At 46.4% G+C, this 13,484-nt stretch overlaps 1 protein-coding gene across 3 annotated transcripts in view; it reads left to right on the plus strand.

Annotated features, from left to right (window-relative positions):
• Positions 1 to 13,484, plus strand: part of ssp3 (short spindle 3) — a 259,626-nt gene that overhangs the window by 211,484 nt on the left and 34,658 nt on the right. The window contains exon 28 of one of the 3 annotated variants that reach the window (XM_055076977.2): positions 8,810 to 9,336. The exons of the other annotated variants lie outside the window; for them this stretch is intronic. Coding sequence (XP_054932952.1) covers positions 8,810 to 8,917 — 108 coding nt within the window. The 3' untranslated portion in view covers positions 8,918 to 9,336. Of the gene's footprint in view, positions 1 to 8,809; positions 9,337 to 13,484 lie in introns of those variants that run through there. 3 annotated transcript variants of the gene reach the window in all.

The raw sequence follows: 13,484 nt of genomic DNA on the forward strand, positions 1-13,484 counted from the left end.
AGCCAGGTCTTCCGCGACCCGAAGCTGATGTGGTAGGTCGTCCGCTGTCATTCCGGGCTTGAGTTTAAGGACCACAGACCGTGTCGTGGTTCCTTTGTCGTTGCAGCCTTGTACTTTCCACTTCTCCCTCGTCACTTCGGTCACTCTCCCTAATGGTGCCAACGCTGTTCGGACGTCTTCATCGGGAACACCGTGCAGCAGCCAAAAGAGCTTGAGCCTGACACCCTGATTGCACGGGTCAATGACCACGCATCGATGTTCTTTAACAAGAAATGCTTCAGCGTCAAGTATCTTCTTTTTTGCCGCCTCGTTCGAAAAAGTTACGGCCCACACATGATTCATCTGATAAGCCCCGAGGGCCACCACTTCCGGCAGCAGCATCAGTCTTGAAAGCGCGTCTCTGAAGTGCTCAACACGGTAAGGCCGTGCTTTAACTTCGCCGTGGATAAAAATAGTGTTCAAAACACTAGCACCTGAAGGAAGTTGTGGTAGAACCATCTGGTAGTCCGGAGAAGGCTTTTCCGTTGACCGGGAACCGCGGCCAAGGGCCGCTGTAACCGCTCCTGGGGAGCAAGACATTCCGCGTCCGTTCACTGCGGTGGCCGGAAGTGGACTCACTGAGCCACGAGTTCGATGCTTCAAAGCGGTACAAAAGCGCCTCTAGTGAACGCGGTGTTGCCTTAGAAACGAGCTGTTTCTAAGGCGTGCGTCGCTTGCTCAGGCGCACATTTCGTTGTCGCGCCAAACGCTGCGTTGCTCGACGCTCACCGCGTCCGATGCGGGGCACGTAGTCGCTGCACCGTAGCCCATTGTCTTACACCCCTTGGCGGGTCGACGGGAACGCTGTCGCGTTCCACTCTTGAAGGCGAAGCTTAAGCGTCCTCCAATTTTTTTCTGTTGAATGCGGCATCATGATGTGGAACAATGTGGCTGCGGCCTTGCTCCTACGGAATATCATTCATTAGGAACATTGGAAGAGCTCCTGGGTGGCTGAAACTTCAGCAGTGACGATGATGTCACGCGGGCTGTCCGTTCATGGGGCCTGCGACGCGAAGAGAACTCTTTCAGTGCTGCTGCCGCCCATGCACTTCTGAAGCGCTGGCGTCAGTTTCAAGGGGAATTTCAAGGAAGAAATGGGACCACTCCCACATGCCTAAACATGTTTTGCTATCCAAAAAAAAAAAAAAATCAATTCGGGTTTCAATTGAGCGTTCCGCGTGGCTCGTCCGTTTCTTATAGCAAATTCCGACAACGTGATCGCAAGATATTACTTGTAAACAGTATTTTACATTTTCGATTAACGAATTGAATATTGTCATATTTGATTTTGTCCTCGAATCGAACAGTCACGTTTTGAAACCCCCCTCCCCCCCACCCTATATTTTTGGAATACTTCACATTGTCGGCTGTGCACTATCGAAGATGAAATTCAAGCACAAATGTGGTAACTGTCATATTATCTGCAGTTGACAATCCACTACGCTCAGACCGCCAGACTTTTCCCGCTAAACACGATCACTCGCATCAAAATGTTTAGACATGGCTTTCAGCAATGGCTATTGTTTCGTGCTACTTATGGTACAGCATCCGTGTCCTCTCGTCGGATTAAATCTAAATGCGTTTGATCGCAGCATATTTTATGCAATTGTGGCACCATCTGCCGGGACCATTTGAACTAAAGAAGTGCCCCCCCCCCCCTTTTTTTTTTTTTTTCACTGTGCCGTGATCGCAGACGATACGCATTCTCGTATGGTCGCGAAAGTATACACAGATATATCACTCGACCCACTAGATTGCCTTTGTAGACATTGTGTGATAATGCGTGCACGACCGCTTGATGCTCTTAAGAACCCCGAGTTTGCGAACTATCTGCCTTGTTGTGTCTAACGCTCCATTTCTGTTTGACTAAAGCATGCTTTGTAATGTGCAGTGTAATGGCAGACACTTTCTGTTGTCGTAAATACCAGGATGGGGAAAATGTTTGATATTAATGGTCACAAGGATGTACATTATTCGCGAAGTATTTGAAACATCTTCGATATTCGATTTGGTACGCTTCTGGCACTACTCGTTTCGTATTCCATTGTGTCTCGAAGACTTCTATTCGTACTCCCTTACAATTTAGCACTGATCTTCTACAAGGCACTTACGGATCGACTTTCATGCGCAGCTATTGATAGTAATTTAATGATAAATAATAACCACTTGGTTCGCTGCCGAGCTGTTCTTACTCCCGAAAATGCGGAATAATTAGGGAAAATGACTTCGATATTTAAGGAAATCATTTACCAGATGCACTGTGATTCTAGTCACAGTGAAAGTGTCCCTTGTTGTTTCTATTTGTATTTCTCTTAGCTTGTTCGATGTTGTAAGTTGATCGTACTGTATTTGTTCCTTACTTTTGCATTGATTATGATATATATTGCTTTAATTTTTTCTCCGTTGTTTTCGATTGGCTTAGTCTCTTTTTCACATTGTTCGGTAAATTGGTGTTTTTAGGGTGCTTGTTTAGTTTTTCGTATTTATTTATTTATTTATTTATTTATTTATTTATTTATTTATTTATTGTAGCAGTTGTTAAGGGTCCCGGCGCAGTCCTTGATTTCCTGACCCAGTTTTGTTTGTCTCGCTGTGCGTTTAACTTTCCTGTTTTGGTACAATGAATGTGTAATTTGACATGAAGCAATGCCCAGACGTGAACTTTTCGGAACACAGCTGGCGTAGCTTCGTCGCGCGCGTTGCACGCCCCGCTTCGCCAACTCATTTCCCTTTGCGTATTCTTGTCAAGCGACGCGTCCGGGAGGAATATGATGGCGCTGCGTGCATCGCCGTGCTTTCGTTGGTTCCATGCCGCCGTCGTTGCATGCAGTTGGAGGAGCTTATTGCGTGGGATTACTAGAGCTTTTGTAAAGTGGTGCAGCTAGCCAGGAGTAATTGCTGTCCGAGTGAAGGAGTCGCAGGAATCGGTGCTGATATCTGGGCAACGCAATTAGGCGCAGTAGGACAGACCGTGACGCTATCTATAGTAGCGTGGACCCTACAGCTGTCTCTTCGGCTGCACGCGCCATTCAGTTCCGCGGTATTTTTCCCACCAACGTTTCCACGCTACTGCCGACAAGAGATTTGCGCGGCATTTTAGAAGTCAATGGAAAACGCCTGCCGTCTGTCAAAGAGCGACAGATGATTTGCTGCATGACGAGAAGGCAGGTGTGGGCCTCTTCTCTTCGTAACTGTTCCTGGTCTGACGCTCTCGTAGCTTCCTTACATGATGCCTATCTGTCAAGTCGGACGGGTGGCGATTGTTCCAGCGCATGCCTAAGATGTCTTTAAAGGTGTGGTGTTCTTTACCTTTGCTAAATGCAAAGATTGCGGGCTGCGCACACTATATGCGGGCTGTGCGTACGTTGGCGAGTAACTATATCATCGCAGCGAATTAGTTCAGAACCGGAAGAATAGCGTAAGTGTCGATTATTAAGTATTTCGCAATGAACTCGAAACCGATAATCACATCCTTCTATACGGCCTTCGACTTTCCACCCGGAGAATAAGCGCTGCTTCAAACTCCATTTCGTTCAGCTTGGACTGGTCCGTCCTTCTGTTGTTCTGGCGCCCGCCGATTGATTAACCTACAGTTGTTGGTATGTGACAACGTTTGCAGTTATATCAACTCTGAATCGTAGTCTCGTCTCGCAATTTCATTGTCAGGGGTGTTAGCCTGTGCGGCGCTAAAAAAATCGCTGCGCTGGTTTGACTGTTGTTTAATTTATTTTGTATTGTCATGAGGATTCCAAGTTCACTTTCGTACACTTCAATGCTATTTTACTTTGTTTCTAGTCGTGCACATATATTCGCCATTTCGAATAATAATCAAATACTCACTGGTATTCGATTCGATTCGCGAATTCACTGTTTCAGAATTGTAGAATATTCGTTTCTTTAGAATTTTGCAGCCTCGAGGGAGAGAGAACGATGTTCTTATTTTCTTGTACGCCCACCAGTTTGGTCACATGGACTGGAGCATGTTTTAAATACTATTAAAAAACTGAGAACTGTTGCAAATGATTCTGCGATGGTTGCGCCGCAGGTATCAGCTCTTGATCGGACGCACGGGGCAGATAACCTTGGATCAATCATTTCTAGTTATTCAAAGAATGTCTCGCATTTAAGCATTCTACAGGTGTACGGATTTATTATTTCGTTTTAACATTCGGCCACTCTCGCCACGTTTCAATGGGTTGCCGTAGCCTTACATTTGTCTAGTTTAACGATGACTACACTGTACGCGTGAATCTGCTGACGTGTTTTTTCCTTGTCTAATTACTCACATTGTTGTGTTGCCTCATATAGCTGAAAGCAGTTAACTTGTTGCTCATTCGCAGGCTCCCCAGTTGTCAGGACGTCTAACTGCGAACGTATTCCACACATGTTAAATAAATGTAAGCCTTCTTTTTCTCTTTTTTTTTTCGCTAAACGGGCACCGCGCAGAGCTTCATAATTCCTTTTGTTTACAAGTGAGGAAATATTAGATTCATGATTCGAAATTTGGAGGTTTATTTTCTGGAATATTCGTATTTGATTTCATTCGGAAATTTCATTACGATGGAATAGGATAGGACATCCTTCTACGATGGCGTGTACCCACTGCCGGGTATTGGGCACGATTTGGATGGAATGACGGAGATGCTGTTAATGCGAAAATTGGTAAAACACCCCGTTTTGTCCCCCCCCCCCCCCTTTTTTTTTTCATCCTATCGAATTCGCTTTCTTTTTATTACTCTGTACTGACTGCTGTAAAACGTCGCAGTGCCTATTTTCTTATTATATTGTTTTCGTTCATTAAGGGCTGTATTTTCCTGTAATAATGTTTATTACTACTAGTGCTAGTGCCGTGCATTTTTTTTTCCCCTCTCGTGTCGCACGCTTCTTAGCCATAGCCGCGTGGTCCTTCACCAGACTCGCGTGGCTGGGTGCGTGCCAGCGCTCGAATTCGGCAGCTGCTGGGGCAGAGGACGCAGCGGCGGGAAGGACAGTCGTCTCGACATCCGGCGGGCGTTGTCGCTGGCCAGGCTAACGACAGTGGTCTGAGGAACTTCCGACGGGGTGACGCCTACAGCTGCGTGTGTGGTTTGACGCCCCGTTAACCTTGTCCTTAGGTAAAATGTTGTTCATCCTTCCGGCTTCGTGCCAACCACTACCGTTTCTTGGGGCGCGAACGGTGTATGGGTGTCTGTACGCAATCGTGCCGTTATGTAGTCTACGTGGTTTAACGGTCGCCTTGGCGGTTCTAATATTGCGAAACGATTTCAGTGCGTTTCGGTATTGTTTGTTTAACCGTTACAGTTATTTTCCGCCACGTCGTGCGCCCAGTTTGTTAGACGGAATATGTGGCAATTTATCGTGCTACGTATGGCGATGCTGTCGCGTAATCTGTGGCTATGCTTTCGGCGTATGCGCACCAAGCATTGTACCGAAGCGTAAGGGACGTGAGCTGCCTTCTTGCGTTCCCGACGTTGTTTGTAATGTGCGGTTTCGCGTTAGCGCTGGCAGGTTTTGAGCCATCGTGCCACTTCTCGTGGGCGCGATATTTGCTGTTCCTTTCTCTTAATGTTAACAATTTGACAGTGACTAGCGTTGGCATCTTCGTATCTATAGGCATTGGTCCTCAGGCGTAGTAGTGAGAAGGCGTTGTTAGTTTATTCGGAGTGGTACTTACTGCTTACCTTGCCACACATACGCGGTAACTGCACAGTGACAGGCACACAGCTAAGTACTAGTGACCCGTCATGGTAGTTTAACAGCTATGGCGTGGCGCTGCTACGCATGACGTCGCGGGATCGAAACAAAGAGCTGCGACATGGGCGCGGGCATGCACCTGAATATTTTTTGGAAGCATGTGCCGATTAAATATGCCAGATAAAAGAAAATAGCAAGAAAATTCTCCTAAAAGTGGGGTGACAAACATAAAAACGGTCAGTTTGCGTAAAATTTGCTCATAATGCAGACCAGAAGAAGTGCAAAACTTGAGAAACATGATCTTGGTGCCGAGGTGTTAGTGCCTTCATAAGACAGGCGTTTCCTGATTCACTCTGATGACCAGATTTTGCTTCAGCTGTGCTTTTCGGACATTCTTCCGATTCTTATCTGACCTGTCTGGTTGCTTAGAGCGAATCGACTCCCTAGTTGGAAGGACGCCCAGCTGATGCAGGATTTACTCGTGAAGATTTTGGAGCCTTTGTTGAGCCGCAGTGTCGCTTTAAAAGTGTGCGCCAATTCGGATTTGCAGTGGTGAAAATTGGAGAAGAGCGGGTGCGGGCTAAGTTAGGGCTACAATAATGCGCGCTTGTTTTTACACCAGAATTCATCTGGGCAACAGTTAAGTTCACTGGAGAACGGAGGCTTCCTCCTCTCCCACTGCCTCTAGTTACGCCTGTCACACGACTCCAGCTTCTGCTGCGAAATTTCTCATCGCCCGTATCGACGCCCTCGACTACGTTTGCCCATCCTTGGCACCCATTAGGTTGCGTAAATGGTCTATTAACCACCTCTTAATATGATTCAGTGGTGGAACTGCTACGTAGCTCTAAAACTGCTAAAATGTGCGATATCTGCTACATGCGGCTACAAAAGCCTGGTGCGGCTGCAAAAGCCTGAGCATGAAGTCACGGGATCAAATCGCGCTCGTGGCGGCCGCATTTCGATATGAGGCGTCAATTATTAAAAAAAAAAAAAAGAGTGAAAATCCGAACATTTTCAGAAAACGAAACTACCAAGTTTACAACTTTGTAACTCATCAGTAAAAGTGATATCACAGTTATGTTAATTGCATCAATACTACATCTAAAGCGGACAAAATTGGTATGTTACTCATGAATCTCAAAAAATTAAAGCAGACCCCTTGTACACGAGGTTACAAATCCACGTAGGATATAAATCGACATATCAAATTTGTCCGCTTTGAATGATGTAACGGATGCCGTTTACAGAACGACGATGCCTGTTCTTGATACAGAGGTATTAATTTGTAAACTTAGTGCTTCTACTTTTTCCGAACTTTCGAATTTTTGAAAATTCTTTTAACAACATTCAGGCCCTAAATGGAAATTCCGCTTCCAACAGTCACTAGTATTTAACATTCTCCAATGCAACAAACTTCATTAAAATCGGTCCAGGGGCTATCTCAGAAAAACGTTCTTGCATTTTACATGTATTTGAACAGGCCGTGTCGGAGTTGGGCACGAGCTAAAGCTTCCTCTTAAGAGGCCGCCTTAGCTCGCGGCCAACTCCTGCGCAAAGAAAGAAAGGAAAAAAGACAGCTCGAAGTTTACACATCCGTAACGCTGCACCGAAAACAGATATCGCAGTTTTGTAAAGTGCGTCCGTTACAGCATCTAAAGCGGACAAATTTGATATATGAAGTTACATCTTTCGTGAAATGGTTACTTCGTTTACGAGGGTTTTGCAAAAGTCCTACTCACAAATTGGTGGTATAGTTCTGATGGGTGTAAGATATGTCAGTTGTCAGCCTTAAATGTATTATCCAAGTGCAGGTTACATAATTCTAATATTGTTTTCCATTGCCGGTGCGGAATTGCAAACTTCAGTGCCGGTTCCGACATTTTGCGATTTACAACAATTTTTGAAGAAAGATTGAAGGCCTAAATAAAATATGCGCTTCCTTCAGTCACTAGATTATATCTCCTTCTCTCAAATGCAACACATTTCTTCAAAATTCGTGCAGCCGTTGCCGATAAAAACAATTTCTCCGTTCCCATGTATCTAAATAGGAGCGCCCGAGCTGAAGCTTCCTCCTAACGTTGCGCCATTTATTTTTGTTTGCGTTGTCCGGTAAAATCTAAATTCATAATGAACAAATTTTAAAAAAATGCTAATTAACTTTTAACCAATTACATTATGACACATGATGTAATAACATACTAATTGTAGCCGGTGATATTGCAAGACATGTCCACTTGGAACGAATTCTAAGGATCGCACGAGTTTCGACGTTCGCGCCGTGAAATTTGCGGTAAACATGCCCTGTATTGTTCCACCACTTACGTCACCATTATGTCACCACTTCCACCATTACATCACCACTCGCCGGGATGACGCAATGGCTTTGGCGTTGCACAACTGAGCCCGAGGCCGCGCGATCGAATCCCGACCGTGCCGGCCGCGTTTTGATGTTGGCGATATCTTAAATTGCCGGCGCATTGTTTGCTCGTTAAAGAGGGTCAAAATAATCGGGAGCCCCCACTAGGGCGTGCCTCAGCATTTCGTGATTTTGGCACGTAAAACTCGGGAATTTTAATTAACGGGACTCCCCTTTATGGATTAAAGCACAAAAATTATGAACGCCCATGTTTTTCCTCGCACACTTTGTGAGAATGAATAACTCAAAACTGTTATTTTGTAAATTCGTTCCAAATGGATGCACCTTGAGAACTCGACGGCTTCAATGCGTAAATTGCAATATGTGTCGGAAAATAATTGAAAATGTTAATATCAATCTTTGTTAACTACGTGATTATGTATTTCGATTTCTCGAGCAAGTAATGCCCGGTTCCTTTAGAAATCCAGCTTATGACTGTACTCACGCTGTCTGCCGCAGGCGATTTTTTTTTGCGTGGTCCAGTATCGGCAGTCGCATAGAAGAGAAACTGTACGATTCGCAGTGTTGCAGTTGCGATAAGAATCGGCAATTGGCGCCAACGCACGCGAAACCAGTGAGTCACTGCGTCACCACCTTTTTCGAACAGAGAAAAAGAATTTCAAAAGAAAATGATCACGCGCATACACACACACGCAGTCGCCGACAGCGAGGGTGCCAAGACGCTGTGATGGCAACAGCCGACGACGCCGAAAAGGCTGGGTCGGCCAGCCCCGCCGGCGACGAGGGTTCGTCCAAGGACGTTGAAGGCCGAGGCGACTTGGCGCCTGCCCCCAGCAGCACTGCCGTCCTCGTCGTGGGCATATTGCTCGTGCTGGCCATCACCGCCGTCGTAGCGGGACTGTTTTTGATGTCCGGTAACCAAGAAGGCGGCAGTTCCAGCGCCGGCAGCACTGCCGCTACTCCCGCTGTCGAAGGCGAGGAGTCGCATAGCATCGAAACAAACGAAACAGCCTCCGCCGAGCAGTCGGCACCCGCCGTCGCAGTGAACGGGTAACGCCACGCTGACAGATCGACGAAAAACCTGACGACGCGGCGGAGATCGAAGACGGCGTCACCGGTTCCGCAGACAGTGACGACGTGTGCACCAACGTGCTGGCCGGAGGTCGGACCATAGAGAGGATCGCAGTCGAGTCGTGTACGTCGCAATAAAATATAGCGCCTCAGTGAGTTGTACCGGCTGCCAAACTTAGTTAAGCTTAATTAAGCAAGGAGCGCGAGAGGTGGACATGTATTTCGCAACGTACCTCTTACATTCACTTTTGAATGACGAGTATTTTAGGTAAACTTTTTCATCCATTATGTTTATTTTTCTTCTGTATTGCGGGAGTTGGTGGCCATAATTTATTGCGACTAAAAGGCATTTTACAATAAGCTTCCGAATCGCGTATGTGGTCGATTGTGTTTGAGAATGTGATTTTGATGCACACTGTAGTAGCATAAAGTATATTTGATTAGCTTTTAGCATGTATAAGACCTATATCTCCACTGTGTTGGTATTTAAATTATGTGTAAGCTCTTTTTAGAGTGCAGCTGTGTATAGGTATGGTACCGTAGAATTTTCGTGTCTGCACACGAAAAACTGTCATCATCAATGGCTCATAGCCCCGTACGTCCGAGGCTACAAGCACTCGGCAAAGTGAAGCCAGCGGTGCTTACATTCTTTCTAGTCACGCGCACAACATACAGAACAGCAAGTGGAAAACTCATCATCAGTGGCTCGTGCCTCCGTAAGCAATGGCTCATAGCTCCGTAACGTTCATGGCTGTTCACTTTGCGTGAGTTAGTTGCGATGGCACTACCCCTGTGGTCGTTGTCGGCGATGTCAATGTCGATGTGTCGGGACCGAAAAGGGAGTGGTTTACGCGTTTCGTGTTGCAGACACATTGCTTGCGACCGATCCGACCCGACTGACCACTCAGTCGCGTACGTGCAGCGATTTGACATTATCAAGGAATGTGTTTGCAGTTGCGAGTACACCGATCAGTGTATATCAAATAGCCACCACGAAGCCATTGTGACCGTCGTTACTAAGTGACATTGAGTGACACAATGAAGTCTTTGCCAGAAGTTTTCCTACCACGATGTTTACAGCAGCTCCGCTGGTCATCCATCTCCGCTAGGCGGAATGGAGCTGAATTTTTTTTTCTTTAACATTATTAAAATATTGTTTGCCAGCGTTGTCGTACCTCAGACTGGTATGCCGCAACCGTATACATGTCTGTAATAGAAAGCCTCTCTGAACAATGTAGGAATACAGTCTTTTTATCGTATATGTACTCCAGTAGCTTTGTATGCATATGGGGACCCCAAAAAAAGAGAAAAAAGCGAACTGCCTCCAAAAAGAAATGGGGACGAGAAATCCTGGTCATGCAATAGATTTATCTTTTACGTAGAACTACCGACGTCTTCCTTGCAACGGGTCCTTATATATATGTGCCTACTCGCATAAGTTCTTCAGAACATTTTGCATATTTATTTCTTAATGGTTCCTCAACTTCTTACTTTTGTTCAGCAACATTTTATTGAAGGTTTTTGGAACCCGCCGTGGTTGCTTAGTGGCTGTGGTGCTCGGCTGCTAAGCACAAGGTCGCGGGATGGAATCCCGATCTCGCCGGTCGCATTTCGATAGGAGCGAAATTCGAAAACACCCGTGATTTAGGTGCTCCTTAAAGAACCCCAGGTGGTCCAAATGACCAGAGTCCCCCACTACGGCGTGCCTCATAATCAGATCGTGCTTTTGGCACGTTAAACCCCATAATTTTATTTACTGATCTGAAGGTTTTTGGAAAGCTAATCATACAGTAGCCATTCATTATTGGAAAACTTCTTTGCAACCAGGCTCTAAATATATTGAGAGGTTACTTATGTGTGTGTGTTTTTTAATGCCGGTTATTGAAGTTGTGTTCAAAACTGATTCTTTGTCTCTGATAGCTGTCTTTTTGCACTAGTGAGTGCACGCGTGGTACCTATAATTATACTTAAATATCCTTGTATTAAATGTATGCGTCTGCGCTTGATTATCTGGTATTCGTTACTTGCTATTCGTATTTGATTCGTATTCGAAAAAAGTTGTAATTCGCCCACTTCTACGCAAACGTGTGTAGTTTGATATTCGTGTGTCAATGGTCCTTTGACACGCATCGCCATGTCCACGGCTATGCCCACCTGAAATCGGCGCGACTTGGTCGCTGCTGTCTTCGATGCGGTGGGAAAACTCCCGCAAGAGTGTCGCCGGTGACCTGGCAGTTTTGTCAGTTCATATTTATGATAATAATAATAATAATAATAATAATAATAATAATAATAATAATAATAATAATAATAAAATGTCTTCCAAGGTTTCCTGCAATGCGAAAACGGCCCACCAAGGGCGAAGAACACTTCACTTGCTCAATGATAAACGTTTACTCTCTCTCTCTCTCTCTCTCTCTTTGTTATAGTACAAATAGACTTTCGGGCGTGCTAAAGGCACAAAAGGGCTTGAAGGGCAATGCTCGGCATTGACGTTCATCACAGTCCATAACACCTTCAACTGCAGTCAATAGAGAAAAAAAAATACACACATTGTTGGGTGGGAACAAATGAAAATAAAGAACGTTAATCTTATGTACTGCAGTGCACAAGTACACGTTCAACGATTGCTCTATCAAAATAAGTTTAAGTGCAGTTGACTATATTGGAGTAAAATAATTACGAAAATATTACAGCAGCGAGTCATGTGCCAAATCTTTCAAAATTTCTGATGCTATTCCGTTTTAATATGTTGGAGCAGATGCAGCGTCCTCAGTCGACTCAAGTGGCGCAACCGGATTTTGATAGCCAGTAGGCCGGTTAGAGGCTTCGGGAAATTGACACACTTCGGAAGAAAGCGGCGATGCAAGTTCAGTAGGCCCAGGAATTCTCCGAGTCTTTTTAGTGAAGTCGGGGGTGGGAAGTCTTGAACTGCCTTCACTTGGCTAGCGAGAGGCCGGATACCTTGTGGGGTGACAAGGCGGCCTAAGAACTCGATGATAGCGACGCCGAAGAAGCACTTGTTCGGATTAATGACGAGACCGTAATCATCAAGTCGGTGGAAAAGGGCGCGGAGGTGAACTTCATGCTCGGGGCCGAATGAGCTTGCGACGAGGAAATCATCAAGGTAGACGAACACGAAGTCGAGACCTAACGTGACCTCGTTGATAGTGCGCTGAAAAGTCTCTGCAGCGTTGCGCAATCCAAGAGGCATACTCACATAATCGAAGAGGCCGAAAGGGTGGCAATGACCGTTTTCGGAATGTCAGCGGGTACCACAGTAATTTGATGATAAGCTTTCACTAAGTCAATTTTAGAGAAGATCGTGCACCCAGCCAAATTTCATGTGAAGTCTTGTATGTGAGGAAGTAGATAGCGGTCTGGTAAGATGCGGGCGTTCAGAGCGCGGTAATCCCCACATGGTCTTCAGTCGCCAGGATCTTTCTTTGGCACCGTGTGGAGTGACGCTGCCCAGTTGCTTGAGGAAGGTCGCACATTGCCGAGTTCAAGCATGTGCTCAAGCTCGCGGCGAGCGTTGGCGAGGCAGTCTCCAGACAGTCGGCGGGGCCGAATTAAGACGGGAGGTCCAGTGGTCACGATGTGGTGAGTGATCGAGTGCTTCACCGGTGACTCTCTGGTATGCGGCTTCTTGATATTGGGAAAATCGGCGAAGATTTTTTTCCGTACGGTGAAGTGGGTGCGAAAGCTCGAAGCCCCGTCGGTGAGGCGTTGCAAAGTACGCCGTTGATGGAGAGGCGCGGGCTGAGTTCGGTGAGGAGATGAGCATGCATGTCTACCGCGAGGTTGAAGAAACTGAGGAAGTCAGCGCCGAGAACAGCTTGCGAAACATCAGCGAGGATGAAAATCCAGCGAAACGTGCGGCCATCCAAGGTTAAGTGTAGGAGACCGTTGGTCATATGTCTGGATGGCGGAGTTTATCACTTGGAGCAGGCAGGTCTGTTCGTTGCGACGGCGATCTGCACAGGAGGCCGGTATGACGCTAACCTGGACTCCTGTGTTGACAAGGAAGCAAGCGCCACGGATCTTGTCAGAGACGTGGAATAGGCGGCCTGTCCTTCGACCAATACCGGTTGCCGCCGTCATTCGCCGGTCGCAGCATTTCCCGACCAGGAGCACGGGATGGGTGCACCTGCGAGCGGAGGTGCCGAATACGCGGTGGCACCAGCACACAGCCGAAGACGAGCTGTCGCGTCGCGCGTCGGATTGTTAAAGCTCCGGATAGCGTAGGGGCGCCGGGGAGCGACTGCGGTACCGGAACCTCGACGAAGATCTGCGTGAG

This window comes from Dermacentor andersoni, chromosome 2 (assembly GCF_023375885.2).
Source record: "Dermacentor andersoni chromosome 2, qqDerAnde1_hic_scaffold, whole genome shotgun sequence".
In the NCBI taxonomy this organism is placed as follows: Eukaryota; Metazoa; Arthropoda; class Arachnida; order Ixodida; family Ixodidae; genus Dermacentor; species Dermacentor andersoni.